Below are 22,378 nucleotides of genomic sequence, written 5' to 3'. Positions count from 1 at the left end.
ACTCATCAACTCGTTCATTCATAATTCATCCATCTACTCGCTTATGCATTCCCAAACATTTATGACATACCAACCATGTATCCAGCTCTGGGCTTGAAATAGAAGAAAATAGTGGCAAAAAATACATAGTAATTTCTAACCTCCAGAAGCTCATATTTTTTAGACAAGGGGGAGCATCAATGGACAAATATAACAGCGTTTGTGGAATGTGAGACTAACTTGAGTTCCTGCACTAACGTATGGTTGGGGGGCTGTCCTAGACCTATGCCAGAGTCAGACATGATTCATCAGAAGAATGAGGCCTTAGGGGAGGGGATGGGGTGGTCATGCAGAAGACACGGGGGTGTGGACAGGTGAAGATCCCAAGAGACTTGTCATCATGGCCTTCAAGGCAAAGGCCCAGCAGACAGGGGAGCATCGTGGTGGACTATGAAAGTCAACACACACATACAAACTCAGTATTTGCCAAATTCTAGTTTATCTCTGGGGCAGTGGAACCCGGGCATGCTTGCTTCTTCTTGTGAAAGGACAGTCTATTAGAGAGGATGTGGTGAGAGACACTTATTCTTTTGGCTGGAAGGCTGGATTTTTCTGTGTATGGGTCATAATTCTTTCATTAACAAGTGCCAGAACCCTCGCTGGCTTATGTAAAAGGGGAATTTTTGGCTCCCGTAGCTGGAAAGTATAAGCATAGAGCTGGCTTCAGTGCACGTGATCCAGACATCTGTGTGATCACCAGGACCTGGGACTCAGGACTTCCCGCGCCCTGGCTCAACTCTGCTCTCCCCGTACTAGGCTTCCTTCTCTTCAGGCTCCCCGCCCCCCCTCCAACCCCCCAGGTTACAAGATGGTGCCCAGAGTTCTTAAGCCCACCCCTCTCTCCAAGGCCACAGCCAATGGCAGACCTAGAATGTTTTCCTCAGCACTCCCATCCAAAGTCTATTGCCTCCCAGAGATTCTGATCCAACCAAGTGCCCATCCCTGAACCAGTCACGGGGACCCGCCCCTGCTCTGTGCTGATTGGTTTGAGCTTAGGTGACGTGTTCTCTCCTGGACCGGGGGTGAAGTTAATTTTCCCAGAAACTTTTGGCTGAGAAAGGGTGAAGGGGTGGATCTCTAGAGGATAAATGAATAGTAGCAAAAACAACAGGTGTCTACTGCTCTAACAGCGTCTTCCAATTTTTGTTTTTTGATCACAACTGTATTAGTCAGGGTTTTCCAGAGAAGCAGAAGCTCTGTGTGTGTGTGTGTGTGTGTGTGTGTGTGTGGAGAGAGAGAAAAAGAGAGAGAGGGATTTATTTTAAGGAATTAGGCCATGCAATTATGGAGGCTCCAAGTCCAAAATCAGCAGAGTAGGACTGCAGACTTGAGACTTAGAGGAAAGCCCATGTCGTAGTTCAAGTCCAAAGGCATCGGCTGTAGAATTCCCTCTCCGTTGGGGAGGTCAAGCTTTTGTTTGAGTCAGTCTTCAACTGACTGGGTGACTGCACACCCATATTATAAGGGGAAGTCTGCCTCACTCGAAGTCCACTGATTCAAATGGTAATGACATCCAAAAACACTGTCTCAGAAACATCCAGGATAACGTTTGACCACATATCTGGGCACCGTGGCCCAGTCAAGTGGACACATCATAGTTACCATGATAGTGACCGGCCATCGGAAGTAGACTTACTTCACACTCATGCATGCACTTACATGGCTGAAACATAAGTCTCATAGAAGTTCTATCCTTCCTAAATGTGACATGCTTTTATTTCTCTCCTCTATTTTATTTCATTAAAAAGAGCACATGTGGCCTGCTCAGCTGATTTCTAGACTCAAGATAGATTGTGATTTGTCTTCTGAAATGCCATCCCAGAAGACATTTTCTGGATGTTCTATTATTCCATAGCAAAGGTCCTGAGGACAAGAGGATTCTGTTCAGAGGGTCAGGGAAGGTACCCTGTGCCACCGAGGGAGACCTGAAGAGATTTCCGAGTCCCAATATGACTGGGTGTGACCCCAGCCAGGACCTCTAACTACTCATGCATCTGTTCCTTATCTGTAAAGGTTGCCTGCTTACAAATACTTCTGCCTAACAGAGTTGCCACACACAGTACAGTCAGAACAAGGAAATATATATGAAAACACTTTGTAAACTCTGAAGTAATTTTGTGCAGTAATTGCTATTTTTAAACTACTCTATAATAACTTTCTTCTCTGCCACTCAAGAATCTGAGATGATGCTATTTCATGAAAATTAGTTTGAGCTCTTCACCACGTACCACATAAAACAAAGCCCCAATTTCTTTAATCAAAATGATGATCAGCTTCTAAAAATGAGTCCCACCTCTCCTGAGATGATTTAGAATTAAAATTTGATTTCAAAGAGGGGGAAAACAGCAGTGTGTTTGGGTTTGATTCGGAGTCTTTCAGTCCCACCTTCCTGAGCCTTTCCCATTCTTCTTAGTTCCTGAGCCTTTCAGGGCCATTTGGGGGTGACTTGGCTTCATTATTTGCCTTGAAGCATCAGAACTGGGCTGAATGCCACCTCCAATGCTTGGTTTTTCAAATCAACTGAGTGATGACCGAGAGGGAAATGGCGGATGGGACCTGGAATCTCAATGGGGGTTTCCTAGGTCACGTCCTCACTTACCAGGATTAAATCTAGCTTTCCCAGGATGGACAGCCTCAGGCAGCCTTGGGGGGCAGGGGGAAGGGTGAGCAACTCTGCCCACCTGTGGGTCCGGCACTGGGCTGGGAGGACAGCAGTTGGTTCACCCTGGGTGGTGCCCAGTGGGGTCTCTGATGAGGCAAGCTGGAGCCCTCCACATCCCTGAAGTTCACATCCCTACCTCCCCCATTCTCTTCCATTTCTCTTATTTGTTTTCTAATCAGTCTCTTTCGTGGTGTGTGAAATGAGAGGCTGGTTATTCCTATCACACGTTATTGTTTTCTGCGGGTTCCCCCCTCTCCAGGCGCAGTAATTTCACCGTCCCCAGATGAGGGTGACGAGTGTTTGAGATGCATAACTGTGTCTCATTTCAGTGCCTAATAGAAGATGGGGAATGAGGCCTGGCACCTTTCTGCTCAGTAAATTTATAATTACAGGCTTCCTCGTCTCGCCTCTTGCAAACCAGAGAGCTGTTGATTGGCTTGCGGGCCCGTGAGTGGGTACAGTAAGGCAGGGCTGTGGCAGGCACACTTGGTGTGCTCGGCAGGTTCCAATACAGGGACTGTTGACAGTTCCCTCCAGAAGGCCGGTGGCTGAGGCCTGACCCGCACCTGCCTGTCTGGAATGAGGATTACCAACCCTGCTGGAATTTGGCTGTTGGCAGCGGTGTTCTCAGAGCTGCAGTAGCCAGCAGAGCACATGGCCCCCATACAGCAGGCTCCTCCAGACAAAGGCTGAAGTGGGTTCAGGTAAAGTCGGGAGACAGGACACAGGTGGTGAGAAGAGCCCTGGGTTGTGAGTCCAGGGACTTGAGCTTGACCCCATGCCCACTGTGAGCTCATTGCATGACCTCCTGCAAGTCATTTAATGTCTGTGGGTCACAGCTTTCTTGACTGTAAAATCAGCAATTGGAATTGTCCAAGTGGATCATCTCTTTCAGATAAACTCTTAGATTCTTCTCTGATACTTAGATGTGCACAGGCAATTCATGATGAACCATCCTGACCCCTCATCACTTACAGAGATGGTACCTTTGGGTATTTTTTGATCCTAGTTCTTCTAATCTTGTTAAAGTCTTGTCAACAGCAATAATAATAACATCCACAACAACTCATACATAAGAAACACTTACTTGGGGCTGGGAGAGACTGTGTGCCAGGCACTTTCCAGTCATTACTGCTTTTAGAAATAAATACCTGTGGCTGCATGATGGGCGTTACCTGTGAGGTTATGCCCCGGGGATTCCAGGGGCTTTTGCTCTCCCCCTACAGAGCTAGAGGAGATATTGCTGGGTGATGTATTGGGATTTCTGTGTGTTGGAACTTAACATGGATTAAAATGGACTTCCAGGACTTCTCTAGTGGTCTAGTGGTTAAGACTTCACCTTCCAATGCAGGAGGTGTGAGTTTGATCCCTATTTGGGGGGCTAAGATCTCACATGCCACGTGGCCAAAAAAACCAAAGCATAAAACAGAAGCAGTGTAACAAATTTGATAAGAGCTTTCACTGGAAAGAATCAAAATTTAAAAATAAATAAGTAAATAAAATAAAATTGACTTCTGGGGGCTCTGGAATTGTGCTTTCCTAGAAAGAGGATGGCTTTTGTAGTACTACAATGCTGGGCTTCACCTGAGCTTCCCTGGTAGCCCAGTTGGTGAAGAATCTGCCTGTAGTGCAGGAAACCCAGGTTCGATCCCTGGGTTGGGCAGATCCCCTGGAAAAGGAAATGGCACTCCATTCCAGTATTCTTGCTTAGAAAATCTCATGGACAGAGGAGCCTGGTGGGTTGCAAGAGTCAGACACAACTTAGTGACCACCACCACCGTCGCTGGGTTTCAGCCTCAGCTCTGCCAGCTTATGAGCCATGAGCCATGTGCTCTTGCTGAGCTGGCTTCCTCACCTGCAAAGCAGATCAAACACTTCTGACCCCAGCCAACAGTTGTCTGATGAGTGAGGTCATGAGTGTGCAAGCTTTTGGCTGGGGCCTGGGGTCCTGTAAGTGATACACAGATGCTAATGCTCCTCCTCATCTCCAGCTCTCTTCCTGCCAGCCAGAAAAGAGGTCTTCAGTCTCCATTCCATGTCAGGTGTGGGTCTAGCACTGTGGACACACCAGTGAACAACGTACTCCCCGTTCCCGTGGAGTTCTCACAGGCCTCAGCTCCAAATTCAGTTCTTTCAGCAAAGGCTAAACCGACAGGAGCATGGAGGTCCTTTCTGAGAGTAGGAGCCAAGCTCTTCCCAAGTTTCTTTCTTCGACAATGTGTATTTTAGTCTCAACCTCCCAGGGACACCTTGACAAGGGTCCTGGCTCCCTTTCTCACCCTATGTCCTTCTGACTCTCATGAACCATGTTTTCCAGACAGACCCCTCCTGGCATGCACCCTGAGGGTGCCCTTGCTGTGGCTCCAAGGACCCCTCCCCAGGGAGGCCCTTCCTTTCTGGCTCTTCACATCCTCTCAAAGTTCAAGGCTCAGCCCAAATGCCCCGGCCTCTCCAAGGCATCCTGCAGCCTTTCCCTTGTTCCCCTTGCCCCAGGTTAGAGGTCAGCTGTACTCATCTGAGCTCTTGAAGTCCATCATATAACATTTCATCATCTGAGTAACTGGGGTTCTGGCGGTATCCACCCCCCTGACTCAGGGTTCTTCCAGGGCCTGGTCCAGCCTTGGCCATCCTTGGATCCACAGTATCTTGCTCATTTGGAATGTGCCCTGAGCGCCTGTTTGCCTGGTGGGGGAAGAGATGAAGGTCATCTGCTCACAGGACTGCTCACTGCTGTTGGTCCTGGGTGTGCTATCTGCCAGTTCCCCTCCTCTCATGTTTTTTTGAGAGGATTTGTGGTTTTCACTGGGACTTTTGCTGACAACGTCAAGTCTCTGTTTTGCTTTCTTCTTTCGCCTCTTGTTGTTCATTCGCTCAGTTGTGTCCGACTCTTTGTGACCCCGTGGACTGCTGCACACCAGGCTTCCCTGTCCTTCACCATCTCCCAGAACTTGCTCAAACTCATGTCCATTGAGTCAATGATCCCATCCAACTGTCTCATCCTCTGTTGCCCCCTTCTCCCCATGTCCTCAATCTTTCCCAGCATCGGGATCTTTTCCAGTGAGTCGGCTCTTCACATCAGGTGGCCAAGGTATTAGAGCTTCAGCTTCAGTATCAGTCCTTCCAATGAATATTCAGGGTTGATTTCATTTAGGACTTTGCACTCTCTCTCCTTGGGATTTCCCTGGTGGCTCAGATGATTAAGAATCTTCCTGTAATGTAGGAGGTCCAGGTTTGATCCCTGGGTTGGGAAGTTACCCTGGACAAGAGAATGACTACCCACTCCAGCGTTCTTGCCTGGAGAATTCCATGCACAGAGGAGCCTGGTGGGCTATAGTCCTTGGGGTTGCAAAGAGTCTGACATGACTGAGAGACTAACATTAACTAACAAGCTGCTTGGGGTGGGGGATGGCTCTTTGGCTCAGTCATCTACCTCTTCCCATCAGCTTGTTTCTGAGTTATTTGGGCAGGGACTGGGGGGAGAATGAAAGAAATTCCACAGAAGTGCGATGTCCCTGAATAAGATATAGGCCATTCCTTCCCAGATTTCTCCTGAACTGGAAGAAATATGAAAAACCATTTTCTGGAAAGGCACGCTGAAAGACATCTTGAATAGAAATGAATGAGACCATTAGGATGGAAAACTATATTGTTCCACAGGGAGTTGTTTATTTATTTATTTACTTGACCATTTCTTAAAGCATTTGTTCTCTGCCTTTAATGAAAACCTCTCAGAGGAGGCCTCACTATGGGCGGCAGCCAAGATCTGCCTCATTAAAATGACATCGAGGCTCAGAGCTGGGCAGTGGACCCAGAGGACTGGGTTGCTGATACACAGTGAAGGGATCTGGGATTTGGGCTGTTAATTTGGCCTGTTTCAGGGATTGGGGTGTGGTGGGGAGGGGCAAAAGAGAAACTTCCCCTGCAGTAGGTGCAGATCCAGGGGGCCGGAGCTGTAATGGACAGTCCCCAAGGAAGTGTTGTTTGAACTGGTCGACTGTGTATAAGCCATCACTGGTGGACGTTCCCATCTGTGCCTGGCTGAGGTAAACTGAAATGGTTTAGCAGGACAATACAAGACTGTGGACCTCAATTAACCTTTGTGCCAGTGACCTGATTTGCATGTATGATGTTTCCATGTGTGTATGAGTCAACCTCTCTTGCTTTTTTAAAAAAATGAGTCAGTTTATTCAAGTATAGTTTTATACATATATAGCATTTCAAAAAATTTATTTATTTTTGGCTATGCTGGGTCTTTGTTGGTGTGCATGGGCTTTCTCTAGTGCTGGTGAGAGGGGCTACTTTCCAGTTGCAATCCATGGGCTACTCATTGAAGTGATTTCCCTTCTTGAAGAAGCATGGGCCCTAGGTGCAAGAACTTCACTAGTTGTGGCACAGGGGCTTAGTTGCTCTGAGGCATGTGGAATCTTCCTGGACCGAGGATCAAACCCATGTCCCCTGCATTGTTGGCAGGTGGATTCTTAACCACAGGATCACCAGGGATGTTGGATGACCTTTACTGCTTTTACCTATGCATCTTGGATACCTGTCCTCAGCTCTAAAGTGGGAGTGTCAGAGGTACTTACATCCGGAGGCTGCTAGTTAGGGTCCTAGTAGGAAACATCATACATGCAAATCAGGTTGTTGGCACAAAGGTTAATAGAGGAGCTGTTGACCAGGTGCCTCCTCAGAGGCAGGGTGGTATTCAGGGGCAAAAACACAGAGGCCTGTTACCTCCCCCAGGACCAAATGGAGGCAGACAGGAAGCAATTCACAGACCCCGGGGATGGGGAGGCTGAGTACACACAGCCCACCTCCCCTCTTCCTAGCCTCTCCCCCTCCTACTGGGCTTCTGCTGATTATCCTCAGTTGGCTGCACCTAACTCAGCCCAAGGGCAAGTAACCTGCAGATGTAAGGGTGTCTGGGCACAGAGAAAGGAAGAGAGCAGAGCTGGGTGTGTGTGTGAGTGGGGGGCGGGGTGGGGGGCAGGTGGAAGATTCACAGCACTAAAAATTTGTTCAAATGAAATGAGAGTCCCTGGAAGGTGCTGGACAGTGACTGATGCAAAGTCAGGCATTCTGTGGGCAATGACTATCTATCGTCAACATCAACATTATCATCATCATTACCACCACCATTATCACTGTTGCTACCATCGCTAATCTTATTACTAGTACCACTACTGACATGCCCACCTGCCACCACTAGCTCGGGCTGACTCATACACGTATGCTGGGGACCAGCCCCAGCTTCCCCCTTTGCAGATCTATTTCAGAGTGTGCAGGATGCTTTGAGGGCCCAGCCAGACAAGCTATGGGATGAAACTAAGACTTGACCTTTGTCATCAGCATCACCTCTTTCCTTTCCCCCACAGGGAGCCTGCACTCCTCACGTGACACTGCTGTGCCCAGTGCCCTGTGCCCCGAGGCCGCGTCTCTGAAATGAAAGCCATGCCTTGGAACTGGACTTGCCTGCTCTCCCATCTCCTGATGGTGGGGATGGGCTCCTCCACTCTGCTCCCCCGGCAGTCACCCCCACCGTCCCAGAAGCGGTCTTTTGTCACGTTTCGCGGGGAGCCTGCCGAGAGCTTCAACCACCTGGTGGTGGACGAGAGGACAGGGCACATTTACGTGGGGGCTGTCAATCGGATCTACAAGCTCTCCAGTGACCTGAAGGTCCTGGTGACCCACCAGACGGGGCCGGATGAGGACAACCCCAAGTGCTACCCACCCCGCATCGTCCAGACATGCAACGAGCCCCTGACCCCCACCAACAATGTCAACAAGATGCTGCTGATAGACTACAAGGAGAACAGGCTAATCGCCTGTGGGAGCCTGTACCAGGGCATCTGCAAGCTTCTGAGGCTGGAGGACCTCTTCAAGCTGGGGGAGCCTTTCCACAAGAAGGAGCACTACCTGTCTGGGGTCAATGAGAGTGGCTCTGTCTTTGGGGTGATCGTCTCCTACAACAACCTGGATGACAAGCTCTTCATTGCCACCGCTGTGGATGGGAAGCCAGAGTATTTCCCCACCATCTCCAGCCGGAAACTGACCAAGAACTCGGAGGCAGACGGCATGTTCGCATATGTCTTCCACGACGAGTTTGTGGCCTCGATGATCAAGATCCCTTCAGACACCTTCACCGTCATCCCCGACTTTGATATCTACTATGTCTATGGCTTTAGCAGTGGCAACTTTGTCTATTTTTTGACCCTCCAGCCTGAGATGGTGTCTCCCCCGGGCTCCACCACAAAGGAGCAGGTTTATACGTCCAAGCTTGTGAGGCTTTGCAAGGAGGACACGGCCTTCAACTCCTATGTGGAGGTGCCCATCGGCTGTGAGCGTGGTGGGGTGGAGTACCGCCTGCTGCAGGCCGCCTACCTGTCCAAAGCTGGGGCTGTGCTCGCCCGGACCCTCGGGGTCCGCCCAGAGGACGACCTCCTCTTCACCGTCTTCTCCAAAGGCCAAAAGCGGAAGATGAAATCCCTGGACGAGTCGGCCTTATGCATCTTCATCCTGAAGCAGATCAACGACCGCATTAAGGAGAGGCTGCAGTCCTGCTACCGGGGCGAGGGCACGCTGGACCTGGCCTGGCTCAAGGTGAAAGACATTCCCTGCAGCAGCGCGGTGAGTCCAGGGAGGACCCGCGGGCCGGGAGGGCACAGTGAGGAGGCCCAGGCTGTGGTCTCCACAGGGTGTGAACCACCTGTCCCATTTTGTAGACAAGACAAATATATCCCACCTCTGGGGCTCCTTAGACTCGGATCATCACCGGCTCAGGCATGCTGTGACTACTGGCACTGAGCTTATGAGAGTCAGAGCCGGAGCTGAATGTAGATTTCCTATCGGCACTTTTCCCTATTCTGATTGGCTCACTGGCTGAAAGAGGCGGGGCTAGAATAGGCGGGAATTGTATGCTGTACATTCCGCGTGGACCAGGCATTGTTGAAGGCTGCATTGTGTGTGCTGTGATACCAGATGTGTACCCAGCTTCTTTTTTTTTTTTTTTTATTTAATTAATTGATTTATTTTAATTGGAGGAAAATTATATTACAACATTGTGATTTTTTTGCCATACATAAACATGAATCAGCCACAGGTATACATGCGTCCCCCCATCCTGAAGCCCCGTCCCACCTCCCTCCCCACCATATCCCTCCAGACTGTCCCAGATCACTGGCTTTGGATGCCTCACCTCGTGCACTGAACTTGCACTGGTGTACCCACCTTCTTACCAACCACACCTGTTAGTCACCCTCCTGGGAGTGGAGAATAAAACCATTGGGTGATGAGGGGAGAGCTTAGAGTAAAACCACTACTGGGAGTAGGGAAGGCAGTCATTTCACAATTGGAGTAGATGTAGAACTTCTGAAGAGGTATGTTTTTAGCCCCTTGTGTCTTTAGGAAATGGCAAAATAAGATCAGAAGGAATAGGATGAGAGTCCAGTGAACACAGATGAAAAACAGAGCTTGCTTAGAAAACTGCATTTGTTAAGCATCTTCTCTGTGAACAGTTCCATGGAAAAGATATGTCACAATGTCCAGAAGTAGCCATGGAGCAGTACTGGGTGACAGAAGGGCTGAAGGAAACTGGAGGAAGGGGAGAGTGAAGGGTTGGTTTGGGAAGCCTGCCCAGGTTCCTGATGGACAGACTGGACCTCAGGTTGCTGGGTGACCACAGGTGCTACGGGTGACACAGTCTCCTGCCTCTCCCAACCTAACCCACTTGTGACCCAAAGTGAAAAGCATCTGCCTTTCTATGGCTTGACTTCTGTTCATCTTCATGGTTGTTTTTTCTCAACCACTCTTCAAGTGACTTGGAAGGTTTAGCTATTGGCATCTTTTATGCCCTATGTCACTCTCCTTTCCCTTTTTCCTATTTATTGTCCATTTGAAAAATTATGAACCTTGTTTGAGAAAATCTATCCCATAATATTAGTGTAGGAGAAGAAAAGTCAGTTCACTCATCAGGTAGAAGCATGCATTTGTGTGGATGTAGTTCTTGACTCCTAGTCAAACTTTGGTGGAATCCCATATTAGGAGAGGTTATTTGGATTGATTACAGAAGTGCAAGTTTTGTTCATAAAGTGTGGCTGCTTGCCAAGCAGCCCTCAGAGGACACTGGCACCCCACCCCTAGCATTTGGTGAGGTCATTCCTCGGGGCACTGGGATTTGGGGTGATGGCAAGGGAGAGGAAGAGAAAGAAGGAACTCACTTGCCACCCAAAGTTTGTCTTTGGTGCTCTGGCATTTAGGCTCAGGCTGTTTTCTAGTGATGAGTTTTCCAGTGGCTGAAATGAAAAGGTGTCATTTCTTCTTGGGGGTCCTGAAAAGCCAGGAGACCCCCTAGTGTCACAAAGGGAAATGAAGAGTCATTGAAGAGGCACCACGAGCCAAAGAAAGAAGCAACACATTGAGGGGACTTGAGGCCAGGGGATGGAGGGGACTCCCTTGTGTCTGCTGAGCCCTAGAGACTTTGGTTTGGGCAGTAGGTGATCCACTCAAGAATCTATAAAATGGGTTCGTGGACTTCCTGGGCTGTGGACAGCTCCCACATGAAGGCAATGAATGACAGACCAGATGCCTGTGCTGTGTGTATGTTTATTACACACTCAAATGTAGGTCCCTGGGGGAAATGCCCTAAGAGTGTTTCCATGGGAAGGTGCTCAGAGATCTCCCAGTCTATACCTTTGTTTTGAGGCCCAACAACTTGAGTGAGTTGCCCTAAGTCACATACTTTGAGTGTGCATGGCAAAGACTGCATTTGAGGAGAAAACCCTTGCCTCTCACCACCACGCTTGCACACATGCCCACACACACCTCTATACACATGCATATGCATGTACACAAGAAATATCCCCATGAGCTCACACGCATGCTCCCTGTGTTAGAAAATAGTAAGTTTATGCTGTGTGATTACTTAACAGCTAGTTGTTTTAAAATTAGAGGGGTTGGCTATTTTTGCTGCAGAAAACTTGCTCCTAGCCTGTCTTTTGGGGCGATGCTTTTGGGAGTAAAATCAGCGGCGGGGATCAACCTGATTGCCCACAGGCAAGCATTTGTCTCGCCCTTGCTCCCTGCCATAGCACAAAAAGCAGAGTTCATCACGGGGAGTCTGCAGAGCTGTAGGTCCTTAACATCCGCCTGGCGGCCTTGGAGAGAACAGAGGAAAGGCAGCTTTGCAAGACAGGCTAATGCCAGTACTGGGACTAATGGAGCCAGATAACAAGCTTTTGATTTTTCTTTGGGCTTTAATTAGCCTTTTCAAGTTCGAGGCAAGTTCAGGGTTGAGAGCAGAAAGGAGGAGGCCAGAAACTCCACACAGGGCTGGGGCTGTCTCCCCAGCCAGTCTAAAAGGCCACACTGGCTTTTAATGCACAGTATCAGTTTCCTTTGATTCAGCCGATGCTCGAGTTACTTTGCTCTGGGGCTAGGCTATGGTTCTTTTGGCCTCAGCCCAGACCACACAGGTTTCACCCGCCGTCAGCCAGGCCAGGCTCCTGAGCATTCCCGATGAGGAGCACACTGTTTGCAAACCCAGCTTTTCCCCGCACTCTTCATTCTCAAGGCCATTGCATTCCTTTCTCTTTTGCCTTCTTACCTTGAGGCAATTAGGGATGGGGATGGGACGAATTCTAGAATTTTGTTTTGTTTTGTTTTGCCTCCGAGTCCCAGATTCCCTTGAGGCCTGAGAAAGGGAACCCTATCTCAGATGACCTCTGTCCTGTGACGTTTCAGCTGCAGGAAAGTGGAGGAGGGGTGTGTAAGGCACAGGAGGCTGACTTTAGGACTTACGTTTTGTAGCGTTGGGTCCCTTATAGGTTTTGTCATAGTTACAGCTCAAAGAGCTTGCAAAGTGGTTCGTTTTAAAGTTGAGGTGAAATTGACATGTAACATGACATTAATTTCAGATGTACAGCATAATGGTTCAATATTTGTATATACTGCAAAATGATCACTGCAAGAGTCTAGTTAACAGTCCATCAGTGTACATAGTTACATATTTCCTTATGACCAGAACTTTTAAGATCTATTCTCTCGTAGCATTGACATATATACACTGCCATGTGTAAAATAGGTAGCTAGTGGGAAGCTGCTGCATAACACAGGGAGCTCAGCTCAGTGCTCTGTGATGACCTAGAGGGGTGGGGTGGGGGACATGGGAGGGAGGCTCAAGAGGGAGGGGATATATGTTTATATTTAGCTGATTCATATAGTACAGCAGAAACTAACGCAACATTGTAAAGCAATTATATTAAAAAACAAAAAACAAACCTCTACTCTGTTCAGTTCAGTCGCTCAGTCATGTCCAACTCTTTGTGACCCCATGGACTGCAGCACACCAGGCCTCCCTGTCCATCATCAACTCTCGGAGTTTACTCAAACTCATGTCGCCATCCAACCATCTCATCTTCTGTCGTCCCCTTCTCCTCCCACCTTCAATCTTTCCCAGCATCGGGGTCTTTTCCAATGAGTCAGTTCTTCGCATCAGGTGGCCAAAATATTGGAGTTTCAGCTTCAGCATCAGTCCTTCCAATGAATATTCAGGATTGACTTCCTTTAGGATGGACTGGCTGGATCTCCTTACATCCCAAGGGACTCTCAAGAGTCTTCTCCAACACCACAGTTCAAAAACATCACTTCTTCAGTGCTCAGCTTTCTTTATAGTCCAACTCTCATGTCCATACATGACTACTGGAAAAATCATAGCTTTGATTAGATGGATCTTCGTTGGCAAAGTAATGTCTCTGCTTTTTAATAAGCTGTCTAGGTTGGTCATAACTTTTCTTCCAAGAGCAAGTGCCTTTTAATTTCATGGCTGCAGTCACCATCTGTAGTGATTTTGGAGCCCAAAAAATAGTCTCTCGCTGTTTCTATTGTTTCCCCATCTATTTGCCATAAAGTGATGGGACCAGATGCCGTGATCTTAGTTTTCTGAATGTTGAGTTTTAACCCAACTTTTTCACTCTCCTCTTCCACTTTCATCAAGAGGTTCTTTAGTTCTTCTTCGCTTTCTGCCATAAGGGTGGTGTCATCTGCATATCTGAGGTTATTGATATTTCTCCCGGCAATCTTGATTCCAGCTTGTGCTTCATCCAGCCCAGCATTTCTCATGATGTACTCTGCATATAAGTTAAATAATCAGGGTGACAATATACAGCCTAGATGTACTCTTTTCCCGATTTGGAACCAGTCTGTTGTTCCATGTCCAGTTCTAACTGTTGCGTCCTGACCTGCATGTAGGTTTCTCAGGAGGCAGGTCAGGTGGTCTGGTATTCCCATCTCTTGAAGAATTTTCCACAGTTTGTACTCTCTTAGCAACTCTCAAATATACAACACAGTGTGTACATGCTAAGTTGCTTCAGTTGTGTCTGACTCTTTGCAACCCTATGGACTGTAGCCCGCCATGCTCCCCTGTCCACAGCAAGAATACTGGAGTAGATTGCCATTCCCTCCTCCAGGGGGTCTTCCCAAACCAGGGACTGAACCTGTATCTCTTTTGTCTCCTGAATTGGCAGGCAGGTTCTTTACCATTAGCACCTCCTGGGAAGCCCATAGTACACAGTAACATGAACTGTATCACCATGCTCTACATTACATCCCAAAACTAATTTATTTTGTAACTGGAAGTCCATCCCTTTGGCCCGTTGACTCGTTTTTAATGCACTCTTGTTGTCCTAATTCCTTGAGCTAGAATACTTGTCCCATGGTGCTCTTCAGGCTTTTCGGGTCTCTTCCATTTTCTGGGATTCACATTTCTTCCCTTGAACTCATGCCTCCAGGACTACGAGCAGGAAGCAGTATGAAACTGAGGCCCCAGCTCATCACCAGGTCCCTGCTGTATTCGGCTGTACTCAGGGAAAATGAGGTCTGAGGGTCTGCATGTGTGGGGCATCAGTGGAGCCATGTGGTGGCCCATAGTCTGGTGACCAGGTGAGAGGACAGACTTTGGCTGGGAACCTGGAGTCTTGATCTGCAGACCCTCGGGGAGCAACCTGTTGTCTTTACTCTTGGATAACCAGGGAGGTCTGGTTGAGCCCCCATCATGGATAAGGGCCAGTCAGTGAGGAGTGGCCTCCTCATTGGATTGTGTCCCTGTGAGTGTCAGTACATGTTGCAAATGCAAATCCCAGAATGGGCATTGGGTGTAGAGGCTGGGGAAGCAGCCCGGGTGTTTGCTGGTGCTTGGGGAGGGCAGCGTGCGGGAAGGGGGAAGAAACTTCTGCCTTTGTCTTCTGGCCCATTCCTTCTTGGGGGCTGTTTTTTTTTCCCCCAGCCTGAATGGAAAGAGGTATCCAAGATCAAATGGGCTGGTGTCTGAAAATTGCTCTAAGGACCTCAGGAAGGCCTGGGCAGAGGATGGGTCCTAGAGGGATTGACCAGGCCTCCTCCCAGTGTGTCTTAGGATTTGGGAGACTGTAGACCAGCCTAAGGTCCTTTGCTGGTGAGCATCCAAGGGTGAGGGTTAAGGATAGTGGTGTAATTTCTGTGTTTCTGCTATTCAGCACTGAGATGGTCTCTATCTTTGGTCCCTTTAAAGGCTACTGCCTAGTCTCCCCAAACCTTCTTCTGTCTGCAATTGGAGTGAGAAGCTCATAGCCTGAGGCTATTGTCATGTCCCATGACCTGAGCAGGCTAAGGTAACAGCTCTCTGTCCCTTTCTGGGAGCCCCAAGAATCCTGACCTGGAGTAGGCCACCAGGCTGGAGAGTGTGCTGTTGGGCTCCAAGACCTTGTGTTCTTCGTGGGTGGAGAAGCCGGGCATCCTAGTGCTCCCCAGGCATAGCTATCTACACCTCCTCACCCTTTCTTCAGCCTTCTGGGGTCATCTACAGAACACTAGACCTTCTGCCTACAAATGAGTTAATGAATGGATGAAATTTTTATTAGACCCTTGGCAATGTACTCTCTCCTGGCTGATGCCAAGAATCATGAAATGACATCAGTCTCTAGGAGCCTAAGAGTCCAGAAGAGAGATGCCTCCGAGCAGGTCATTATAGCCTCTGTGATGTGAACAAGGGCTGTGGCCCTGGGAGTGACCATCACTCACGCCACTTAAGTCTTCCCTAACTTTGGAACCAGTTGAGAAGTGGGTGTAGTAGTTAGGCAGCATCAGCTTTAATGCTGAGAAGGCTGGATAGGGCAGAAAACGTCAGTCACCAGCTCTTTGTGACCCCCTGGACTATAGCCCGCCAGGCTTCTCTGTCCATGGAATTATACAGGCAAGAATATTGGAGTGGGTTGCCATGCCCTCCTCCAGGGGATCTTCTCAACACAGGGACTGAACCTGGGTCTCCCGCATTGCAGGCAGATTCTTTACTATCTAAGCCACCAGACCTCAGCTGCTTAATCTCCGCCTCCAAGACTTGAACTTAGAGTGACCATCCAATAGAAGACATTGGTCCACGGGGCAGAAACTGTGACCAGAATCCCCGCATCGCCCCTGTCTAGCCTCCAAGCAGAGCATGTTGGCCTCTGAGCCACCTGACAATCCCACTGGAGAGTCCTTGTGGGGTCTGACAACTTATAAAGGACTTCATTGCTTCCTCTTCTTCTCCCAGCAGTTCTGTGGGATAATAGGAAAGGCGGACATCCCATCTAGCTGAGGAAGGGGAGGATCAGAAAAGTCAAGGACTTCACTGAAGGTCATGTAATCGGTGGACCAGAACCTTCTATACATCCTAATTCTCAGCCTGGGGCTCTTCCCACTGGTGTTTCTCGATAGGGCCGTAGGGGGACCTGGGGCAGGGGGATGACTGGTGGCGCTGGGCACTTGCGTTGCTGGACTGTAGAGCCCTATGTGCCCACGGCACTCTGCAGTCCCTGCAGAACCAGGAAATCCCTCACGTTTCCTGGAGCCCCTGATTGAGAGCCGTTGCCAGACCAGGCGTCTTCTCGACTTCGAGGTTTACTTGCCAGTCCCGCTCAGACTCACAGAGGCACTCGGACCGAGCTTTTCATTTGTAACCCCAAGCTTCGCTTCGCCTCTGGCAGTGGGGAGAACCCGCTGGTGTGTGCTGTCGCTCTGACTCACGTCCCAGCTCTCACAGGGCGGCCCTGGGAGGGGACAGGGTCACTCCCTGGATGCGGGCTGGCCTCCCAGCCCAGCCTGGATGGCCGCTCAGTGAGGTCTGGCGCCTGGGATCCTGACACTCCACCAGAGTCCGTATCCGGAACGGCCAGGCAGCCACCCCCGGCTCCGGGGGCTGGATTGTGCCCATCTGCTCGGCCTGTTTTCTTTTCCTGTAGGCAGGAAGCATGGCTCTGACTAGATGGGTGTATCCTGTTGTTTATGGTGCAAGGCAAGGCTTTCTCTTTCTGCTCAGCCAAAGTCCTCTCTTAGACCATGATCTCCCGTCCCTCCTTCCTCAGCTCCACTACATTTGAGACATACGCGCGCGCGCACACACACACACACACACACACACACACACACTGGGACCCAGCCCATACACCACACTCAAGTCCCCCTGCCAGTACACATCACAAATCTCCTTTCATGTCAGTGCAAGCCCTCCCTCCTCACAGCCCAATGACCCCTTCTGGTTTAGCTTTGGGGGGCTTCCAGGTCACAACTCCAGTCGTTATAGATTCAAACTTTTCCCCCTCCCCTTGAGAAGACTTCTGTCCCAAGTATTCAGGTGAAAAGGACACCTACCTCTTTCTCTTTGGGAGAAAGCATTTGCAATAAAAGTTGCATCCCGGCCAAGTACATGCTTGGGTCCCTGATGGTGGCCAAGCTCTAGGTGATGAGCTGGCCTGGTGAGAGGAAGGGGCCTGAAGCTGGCCCCCTCTGCTGGGTGTGACCTCCCAGGAACCACTGTGGAGCCCATCGGGCCAGCAGGGAGGGTGATGAGATCCAGGAATCAGGTCTGCAGATGTTAACCCAGACAGCTGCCATGGCCACAAGGCAGGGTTTACCAAACGGGGGATTAGGACATGGGGCCAGCCCTGCCATGTCTTCACACTGAGAGCCTGACTCTGACTTCATGAAGCCCCGCACGGAAGCGTGCACCCTGGTACACACCCACTCGTGCACACGCGTCCTCTCTGCCTGGATGTCCAACTCACCCTGTCTGTCCCCTGTCTTTTCTCTCTGTCACTCTCTCTGCTGTGCTTCACTTTCTCACTTACACTCATACCCTGTGCAAGGCACCCCCGAGGCTCCCCGTTTCTGTGATGGATCCTCCCCTACACCCCCACACCACACACAGCAGCTCACACCGTGAGTACCGCCATGGACACACACCCATGTACACACACACTCGTGCACACACACCCCTAGACGGTGTGCAATGGCCCAGCCCAAATCAGCAACTGAGCCTCTCATTCGGTCGGCACCCAGACCAGCCCAACTTATCCATCCAGGTCTGCCTTTCCTTCAATTCCTATCATCCTCTCAGGGTGGCGTCTTGGCCAGGATGCTGGCCTGCAAGCTTGGGTCTTTGAGGCTCGTGAGAGGTCACTGAGCTGGTGAGTGGTTTCCCTTTTGCTTTGAATCATGCATTTCATCTTTTAGAAGGAGGCGATAAAACTATATCCCTTTAATAAAGTGTGCCGAGACTCCTAGGGAAAGAGAAATACAGAGACATTCATAAATGATGATAGACACAGAGCACCTTATATTTGTAGAACACTGAAACAGCTCACGGCATCATCCGTATAGTCTCCTTTGGTTACAGTAACCACTTGAGGAGACAGAAAGGGATTTAATAATATTGCTGTGCTTTCATACCTACGTTTTTTTCCTCCACTGATGTCTGCTTTTGAGAAATTTGGGCTGTGCCAGACCCAGACATTATGTTTGGAATCCCAGGCCTGGAGTGTGCCCACCCACCTTCCCTGCCATCCGGCACATGATATGAATGCAAAGTCAAGGCCTTTGAAGGAGAGGAGATGTTTCCAGCTAGATCCTCCCTGCGGTCACCTTCCTGTGCCCCTCTGGTTTTTGTAACGCAGAAGGGAATGGCTCCTCGTTGGCGCACGGCGCTGGCGTCACTTCATTTACAAAGTCAGTGGAAAGAAGGAAAAAAGACAACTCACGGAGCTCTCCATTCAGTCTCTCAATTTACATATTTTTAAATTTTTCCTAGTGAATTGGGCCCCGCATGCCGTCTGCATATATGAAACGGGATCAGCCGGGGGAGAAGAAAGCCCGCATCTTTTCCCAGTCTTGGTGTCATTACTGTGTCTCTGTCAGTGTTCCAAAATATAATGGGATTTGTTTGGCTGATTTATCCTGCATGCCGGCAACATTATCCAGACCCACACTTGGGCCCGAGGAGCGAAGAGGGGGAAGATGCATGGCAACGAGACTGGGGCTAATAAAATTTATTCCTCCTAACAAGGGAATGACCTCCCCCGTAATTCAGCCTGGCGAGCCGGGCCACTGCTTCCCAGCGCTGGCCAGAAAACACGCAAACTTAATCATTGTGGTGTGCCGCGCTCCAATTACAGTTCCGGTGGCGGCTCAGGCTGTCTGCAGTAGACAGGGAGAGCAGTGGGGACGTGGAATTGATGGGCTGGGGGACGGGGAGGTGGTTCTTGGTCCTTGACAGGCAGCCGCTGGGGACCTCTGAAGCTTAAGTTACCCAAGGAAAGGGACAACACCCATGTGAGTTTTACTTGGTGCCATTCCAAGGCCTTTCCTGGTCTGTCCCAGGGGTCCAGCTTTGGCTTCTGCACTGAACCCATCGTGGAGGTTACCTGCAGAACTGGACGAGTGAAGTTTCATCCATGTTTCTCTTGCTTGGCCAGCCTGAATCTCTGGTCATGGTGTCATGGTCTCTCTGCTTACCCAGAGGGAGGAACCTGGGGCTCTCAGCAGCTGAGCTAATGAGGAGAAGGTCAGGGGTTCGATCCCTGCGGTTCCTGACTTGGAGCTGCTCTTTGCCTGCCATGCTCAGCAATTCCTAGGAGGGGTGCATTGCTACGGCTTGCCATTGGTTACAGCCTGGAGTGGGCAGCTCAAATTAGTGGCATTAGTTGCCTATTAGAAAGATAACTTGTTATCATGATGAGAGAATGGCCACTTAGATGACCTGTATTTTGGTACCCATCTCTGTGAGATGCTTAGAAACAGGGCACATAGCTCATTGGGAACCTTGGTGTAATTCATTGGGTTCTTTTTCCAACTCCAAGACACTTTTCACAAAGCCCCTTCAATAATGTGTTGGTCTAACCAAGTTACTGTGACTGAGGTTTGCTGGCTTCCTCTCTCTTTCTCTGCACATTCATTTCTCCTTCAATCTCATTGAAAAAGACACAATGAAGAGCCATTCGGAGATAATGTGTTAGTAACTAAGTGGATGAGGTCTCCTTCATGCTCTTTTCTTGATATCTGGGCTCACGGCCGAAGTGTGGGGCCAACCTTTGCCTCTACTGGGGTTTCTGTGGCTCTGAAGTGAGTTTGCCTGGGATCAGCCTGGGCCCTGGGCAGAGCTTTGGAGAGGGTTAGAAATTATGAAAAAGAGGAAAGTTTGTGAAAAACAGTAAGCAATCGTAGGGCGATATCGTCTGAGTTTTTGGATCTCTTTTTTTGTTTTAGAAACGAGTGTTCAAGGCACATGGGAATATCTTATGGTGAAACAAGCTTTCTGATGAAAGTAACCTTAAGCCAACCAGAGCCTCCCCATGAGGTTCCTGCCTCCCTGAGGGTTCTCCCTGCTTCCCTCCCGCCCTGCTGTCAGAGGGCACACAGAGTCGTCTCCAGGGAGAGATACACTGTGGGCATCGGAGCCTGGCACATCTAGGAATGCCGTGGGGTCAGCGGTTCTATTTGAGATCTGGCCCCAGTAAGCGGGGATCATTACCTTCCTGCACTGCAGAGATATACAGCTAGAGTCTGTATTTAGACATGAGCTACTGTACTTACCTGATCAATATCTCCCTTTATAAAGGAATCCCTCATGTGTAATTCACCTATTCCCTGTTTCCTGTGGAGCTCTACTCTGGTCAGCTCCCAGTGTGTGTGTGTGTGTGTGTGTGTGTGTGTAAGTGTAAGTGTAATTAATTAGTGGGTATGTGTTTGGGGCCGCTGAGCATGAAGAATCTAAAGGCCTTTACTCTTCCACATCAATAGGCACCTCTTTTTCTCCTAACTTGTGTTTCTTTTCTAAACTTTTCTAAACTTCAGCTTTCCCTCTCCTTAGGGACAGGTTGGCCCAGGAAAGGAGGAAGCCCACTCTGATGACTGGCCAAGGGCCTCCTCCAGACAGGAGGGTCTGTTCCTCCCAGAGATCACAGAAAGGGAGAAGGCTTTTCCTGGATGGTAACAAAAGAAGTCAGGCCTGCCCCTCCAGCAGCCTCTCTCATCCTGACATGTTGAGAGATCAGTTCCCTGATCCTCCTCCCTTTGGGGCCACCCTCCAGCACCCTAGAGGAAGCCTTTATGTAATACCACATTTTTCCCCCTCCAGACTGGGAATTTAGGGTTCTGGTATCTATTTCTCAGTAGCTTGATAGAACGCGAGAGGTCATTTCACTCTCTAAGCCTCCATTTATCTCTTCTGTAAAATGGGGCTGTTCAGTTCTCAGCCCTGGGGTCATTTTCTTCTGAAGTTGCACAGTGTGTGAAAGCATGACCGTGCCCTGTCCTGGATGGAGAACCCACAATTGACCCCCAATGTCGCCTCTTCCTTGAAACCTTACTGCCCCCCCCGCAGCAGTCATGGGCCCACCCTCTGTCCCTCCAGCCCTGGTGCACACCTAAAGCTGGGCATACATGGCCTTGTCTAGTCATGGACCTGATCTGCAGGTCCTCCAAGCCATCTTTCTATTGTTAGGTCCTCACTTGCTGCTTGGTGCCTAGTAGATCCTCCTAAACATTCTTAAGCAAAGTAATCAGTGAGGAGCAGTAAATCCTGTTGTCTTCATTTAGTGCCTCAGTGTCCTCTAGTGGAAACAGAGTTCCAGTAGCCTAAGAGACCAAAAGTTGGATGGAAAAAGGCCCAACTGGAGGCCCCACAGTGGGTGAGCTTGGGAAGGTCTCTGATGCCTTCTTTCCCATAATGGGGAAGCTTTGAGGGTAGGTGTGGAGTGCTCAGGCCTAGGCGGCTTGAGGCTGGACGCTACTTTTGCCTTCAGAGAGAGGTGGAGAACCAGTTTGCTCCCAGATGGAAGGATTCCTCTCTCTCCTGGGCCAGGAGCTACCATGAGCAATGGGAGAACCAGGTCTGACCTTGTATTTTTCCTTCCTGGGTTCAGAGACAGCAGCTGCCAGCTCAGAGTATTTGGCAGCTGTATCCCCAGAGGGAGGATTCGCCCATCTCCGCAGGCTCACCTGGTCAGCCTTCTTTGGATCAGTCTGGGATATTTGTAAACAGTGGACATCTGGGGTGAAAGGGGCAGCCTATGGCTATGGAAGAGACTAGGTCCCAGAGTTGAGATAATTGGCCCACAGGGGCATGGACCTGGTGATCTTTATCTCATTAGCACTGCTTTTGGACCACTGAGCTCTGGTCTAGTTCTGATCTTTCCATAATAAGGACTCCATCTGGGGTTTCTGCAAAGGTAGGGTGACTAAGGGTGGGGCTAAAACAGCTCCACCCAGTAAGAAGCATGCATCCGGAACCAGGCCGGGAGCCATGCTAGCCAGGATGAAGAGTGATTTCAGAATCAGGTCCCCACCCAAGGCCTCATCACCGGAGGTCTTCAGGATAGATTGTCCCAGGTTATGAGG

The 22,378-nt window shown here is 49.6% G+C and overlaps 1 protein-coding gene across 3 annotated transcripts in view; it reads left to right on the top strand.

Annotated features, from left to right (window-relative positions):
• Positions 1-22,378, top strand: part of PLXNA4 (plexin A4) — a 472,117-nt gene that overhangs the window by 62,995 nt on the left and 386,744 nt on the right. For all 3 annotated transcript variants that reach the window (XM_061165826.1, XM_061165827.1, XM_061165828.1), the window contains exon 2: positions 8,074-9,325. In XM_061165826.1, coding sequence (XP_061021809.1) covers positions 8,141-9,325 — 1,185 coding nt within the window. In that variant the 5' untranslated portion in view covers positions 8,074-8,140. The remainder of the gene's footprint in view (positions 1-8,073; positions 9,326-22,378) is intronic.

Source organism: Dama dama, chromosome 18 (genome assembly GCF_033118175.1).
Source record: "Dama dama isolate Ldn47 chromosome 18, ASM3311817v1, whole genome shotgun sequence".
Taxonomy (NCBI): Eukaryota; Metazoa; Chordata; class Mammalia; order Artiodactyla; family Cervidae; genus Dama; species Dama dama.
This window is presented reverse-complemented; position numbering and strand designations above follow the sequence as displayed.